Raw genomic sequence first — 5315 nt, 5'->3', positions numbered from 1 at the left:
ATAATTGGCAGAATAAAATTTATAATTGGCCAACTCTTGATCATCCTCCATGCTTAATGACTGGCCTTCCTTTATAATTGGCAGAATAAAATTTAAACACACATTCTTAAAATCCACTGTGTCTAAACTATTCCTACAGATAGAGATGTTACTAGATCAATACAAAATTAATGTGAATGCTTTATTGATCAAGTTGTAATTTCTTAACTCTTACTTGGAAATGATTTTCTCAAGCCTTCCTCAAAAACTGTTAATGCTATCCAAAAATATTTATTTAGTTGTTACTGTTTTTCATTTTTCAAGAAACGTATACACACCGTTATTTTAGAAAATGATTTACATTTCCTAGTAATAATGGTAATGATGATTTGCTTATTATTCTCTGCTTTACAGAATCAGTTTCTTCTTTTTGAGTGAGCTGGGTCCATTATGTAGTAATACTACATAATGATGAGAGATCAGGCAATGGAACAGATTGCTTTGCATGAATCTTTGGCTGAGTATTTTATGCTAAGCCTCTGAAAAGCAACTTGACCTGACTTCTTTCCATTGCTTATCCTTCATTTTGAAATAAGATAACATCTAATTACATTATAAATGTACACTATAATTTTGTGTGTATATATACATACATACATACATATATATATATCCACGTTTTATTTATGTGTACCCCACATATATATAAATATTATCTTTGTAAAAATTTAGAATAGTAGATTTCACTGCACATAGAAAGTACAGTGTAGTAATGTTGCAAGGATATTTGTCTAGGATCCCTATGATTCAAATACTAAACTTCATTCTACTGGTGCATTGTTATGAGAAGATGCACTGTGATTTTACCCTTTTATTTTCTTTCATTTTTACTTTCTTACAAATCAACCTATATAATCTACTTCCAACTTCACCCCCATTCCATTATCTTCCACATGGTCTTATCTTTGTTCTTAGTCCCACAACTGACCCCAGGCCCTAGAAGAAATTTTGTTGTGTCATTTGATGTGTCCTCTAGTACCTGAGATATTTGTAAATTGTTCTTTGCATTTAATTCCCAAATTATATGCTGGAATTGATATTCATTCATTACTGTTAACTTGGAAAGAAAACCACTAGTCTCTATCCACTTTGTAATTATACCTCTGCTATATTGTTCTCTAGGTAGTTAAGGGTGAATTAATGTCTTAATTTCTCTTGATCAAGCAGAAAGCCCTTGGTAACCTAAGCAGTATTGCCCTACTAGCTTTTTCACAGTTGTTTAGGTTCAATAATTGAAATTACTAAATCCAAACTACCTCCATATTAGGAAATAAATTGTGTTCCAATTTGTTGAGCTCCTTAATAACTGAGCAGTGATAATAGACAAATTCTTTGTACTTAGTCTATTGGCTGACCATATTAGGTACTTAATAAATATTTACTGAGCTACATGTCATATGAAAATGATCTAGCAAACAATAGAATGTCAAACATTATGATTTGAAAAGAAATTACATTAAGTGATTTAAATACTACTTAGCTCCATAGCTTACATTTGTGTTAGAGGCACAGTTATAAGTCCAGAAAACAAAACTGGAGACAGTTGCTATTTTTCCAAGTGAGGATCAGTGTTTAGATTCATTAGAAGTTCTAATACTCACAACACCCAGTCACACTTATATACACATCTCTATACAAAAAACACTCACACACACACAAACACACATTGACAAAAATATTCTGACAAGAGTCTGAAATATATTGTAATTAGAAAATGCATGAAGGCTACTAAATAATAATTACCCCACCATAAGCACACCTAAAAACAAATCTCCTAAGAAATACATACAATTTCCTCCAAATATTTTTATCTTTTATGGTTACTACTTATTAAATATTTCAATTTCCATCAAAATAGTCAAAGAGGTAGGAATACAATAAAATTCTTCCTTTGGGGCATACTTGTTTTATTTTTAGATGCAATTATTCTAGATCTTAGCATCTTTTGTAAAACATAAAATATAAAGTTTATTGAACCAGGGTGGTACGTTATTAATAGCCAAAGACAGAAAGGAGTCAATTTGTGATAACTTTGCTATGAAGATAAAGGAATTGATAGCACAAAAAATTTTTTAAAAATTCATTTTTTTTAACAAACTATTCTAAACTCTCCCTTCATTTTTCCCTGCCAGGTATACTTCTGCTGCAAATTAAAACAGACAAGAGCAGAAAGAACTTTAATCGTAACACCAGAAAAATAATCAACATAAAAAGCATAACCTTCTATGAAGATTAAAAAAAAAAAAAAAAGAGTGATGGATTTAAATAAGCCAAATGAACTGACTTCCAGAAGGAACCCCTTCAGAGAGGAGGAAAAGGCAGCAGTCACTTCCACCTAGGGGTCATCACCATGTTCATATTCAATGTTCTGCCAAGACTGAGGATAGGGAGGTCTGGTAGAATGAACTCTAGTCAGATGGAACCTCCTCTCAACTAAGTTATTACCTCTCTTTTCTCTAATTCTAGCCTGGGGTTGAGAAAAAATAGGTGAGAAAAAGCCTGGGAAGAAGAAAAAAATAATTGACTAGTTTTGGACATTATACAAATGATTGGATTCCAGGACTTTCTGAAATTGAAACCAATGGGAAAACAAACCTATTTGATACTTCAGTCACGCTCAAAAACAGACATATCCTAAAGTTCACAGAACTGAATAGAGACCACGGAGTCAAGAAATAGACTCACACTTCTATAACTCACTGATTTCAAATAAAGTGTCAAATCAACTTCAAAGGAGAAGGAAAATAGTCTAAGAATTGTTGGAAATATTTTGTATCTGTATGGGGGAAAACTGAAATGACTATCACATATGGTACACAAAAATGAAAGTGAAATAGATCATAGCCTTAGCATAATGGCTAACTTTGTAAAACTTCTACAAGTTTATATAATTTTCTACAAGAAAAGAGAATTGTGTTGGTGGGCTTCCTCTAACCCATCATCCCTTAGAGTTGTTATACTCACTGTGGGAAATTATTGCAACCATGTCACAAGCAACTTTAGCCTCTGCCAGTGAAAATCCCCCGAAATCCCTCAAGGTATAGACTTGCGACTGAGGGAAGGGGGTGCATTGGCATGGTAGCTTCACATGAGTAAGGCAGGGCTAAGCAAGGATAGACCACACCTTTCTGCAGACCATTTAGGACATCAGAACAATGGCCTTGGGGTTCTTAAGAGCTAGGAGACGAGAAGCATTTGTGTCCTTCCATGATGTAGTTGTGGACTTTACCCAGGATGAGTGGAGACTGTTAAGCTATGCTCAAAGGACAATGTACAAGGATGTGATGCTGGAAAACTACAGTAACCTGGTATCCGTGGGAATTCCACTCTCTAAACCAACACTTGTCATTCTGCTAGAGCAGGGTGAAGAGCCTTGGAGAAATAAGAGAGAACATCTGCTCAACCCCTATTCAGCAATTCCCAAATCAGGAAGTCAATCATATTCTTCCTCCACTCTGGATTTCTGCAGTCAACATCTCTGCCACCAGGATCATCAAGCTCCGGTCCTCCCAGGCGTATTTGTGGGAACTCTCCAACTATCAGATCTCTGCCTAGCATATCAGAAGCAGCCACAACAGCCACTCTCTTCTGAAAGTGCCTGTAGTGACAGAGTGGAAGGAGAACACCGAGGTAATGACTCCAAAACCTTTTTTCAGAGGACAAGGGAGAGGGTTCCTTCAAGAACCTTCTCAAAGGAAGGCAAGGCAACAGTGGAAATAAAGTTCAGTTCAGCTGAGAAAGCAAGCCCTTTAGAAACTGACAAAATACTAAAGTGGGTAGGTGTCTCTGGATTTGAAGTAGTCAGGTGTGGAAATGGTGACCTAGGTTTGCACCAGAAATCAGCCCTCTTCGTCCATCACAGGAACCACTCAAGGGGAAAACCTTATTTTTGCTGTGATTGTGGTCGAAGTTTTAGCTATAAGTCAGCCCTCATCACACATAAGAGATCACATACAGGAGAGAAACCTTATCTCTGCACCGAGTGTGGGCAAGCCTTTAGCCAGAAATCAAACTTAATCACACACAAGATGGCACACTCTGGGGAGAAGCCCTTTGCTTGTGAGGAGTGTGGGCGGAGCTTTAGCCAGAAGTCAACCCTCATCCGACATCTAAGGACACACTCGGGAGAGAGGCCCTTTGTGTGCCAGGAGTGTGGGCGAGCTTTTAGGGATAAGTCAAACCTTATCACACACCAGAAGACCCACTCCTGGGAGAAGCCTCACATGTGCAATGACTGTAGAAGGCTATTTAGAGATAAGTCAACGCTCAACAAACACCGACAGATTCATTCAGTGGAGAGCCCTCATCTGTGCAGTGAATGTGGCCGGAGTTTTAGTCAGAAGTCGTACCTCATAAAACATAAGAGGATACACTCTGGTGAGAAACCTTTTGTGTGTCAAGAGTGTGGGCGAGGCTTTAGTGATAAGTCAAACCTTACCACACACCAGAGGACACACTCAGGGGAGAACCCATATATGTGTGCAGAGTGCGGACGAAGGTTTAGTGTGAAGTCAGCTCTCATTACGCACCAGAGGACACACTCAGGAGAGAAGCCTTACCTGTGCAAAGAATGTGGGCGAGGCTTTAGACATAAGTCAACTCTCACTGCACATCAGAGGACACACTCGGGTGAGAAACCCTTTTTGTGCAGGGAATGTGGACGATGCTTTAGACAGAAGTCACACCTCATCAGTCATGAGAGGACACACTCTGGGGAGAAGGCTTATGTTTGCATGGAATGCGGACATGGCTTTAACCAGAAAGCAAATTTAGTCAGGCACAAACTGTCCCACTCAAAGGAGAAACCATTTGTGTGTATGGAGTGTGGGAAAGGCTTTAGTCAAAAGTTAGCCCTCATGAGACATCAACAGATGCATTCTGAGGAGAAGCTGTATGTATGCAGGGAGTGTGAATAGGGCTTTAGTGACAAGGCAACTCTCAGCACACATAGGAAGACACACTCAAGAGAGAAGCCTTGTATTTGCAGTAAGAGTGGGGAAGTCTTTAGACTGAAATCACTTCTTATCAGACACCAGAGGACTCACTTGTAGAGATTTATGTACAGGGAATATAAAAGACCTCAGCAATAACTAACACCTCATCATGCAAGAAAAGACATTTCAAGTGGGCAAGGAGTGGACTTCCGAAATACTAACTTTCACTAGACAACAAAAGACCCACAGTGTATAGCAGTGGTTTTCAATGGAAGCAGTTGTTTCTTGCAGCTGACGTTTGTTTTTGTCTAGAGATCTATTTTTTTTTTCTGTCATTGTAAC

The 5315-nt window shown here is 38.0% G+C and overlaps 1 protein-coding gene across 1 annotated transcript; it reads left to right on the top strand.

Moving 5' to 3' along the window:
- Positions 1 to 3194: 3194 nt before the first annotated feature.
- LOC101623800 (Krueppel-related zinc finger protein 1-like) lies at positions 3195 to 4967 on the top strand. Its single transcript, XM_012725190.1, has one exon. It carries the CDS (start codon positions 3195 to 3197, stop codon positions 4953 to 4955), a length of 1761 nt encoding a protein of 586 aa, XP_012580644.1. The 3' UTR covers positions 4956 to 4967.
- Positions 4968 to 5315: the final 348 nt, after the last annotated feature.

Source organism: Condylura cristata, unplaced genomic scaffold (genome assembly GCF_000260355.1).
Source record: "Condylura cristata isolate star-nosed mole 26May11 unplaced genomic scaffold, ConCri1.0 scaffold00015, whole genome shotgun sequence".
Lineage (NCBI taxonomy): Eukaryota > Metazoa > Chordata > Mammalia > Eulipotyphla > Talpidae > Condylura > Condylura cristata.
Note: the sequence above shows the minus strand (reverse complement) of the source record. Positions and strands in the feature narration are given on the sequence as shown.

What these genes read in the sequence shown, in the direction of transcription:
- LOC101623800 (XM_012725190.1), top strand. Translation starts at nt 3,195, where the DNA reads ATGGCCTTGGGGTTCTTAAGAGCTAGGAGACGAGAAGCATTTGTGTCC.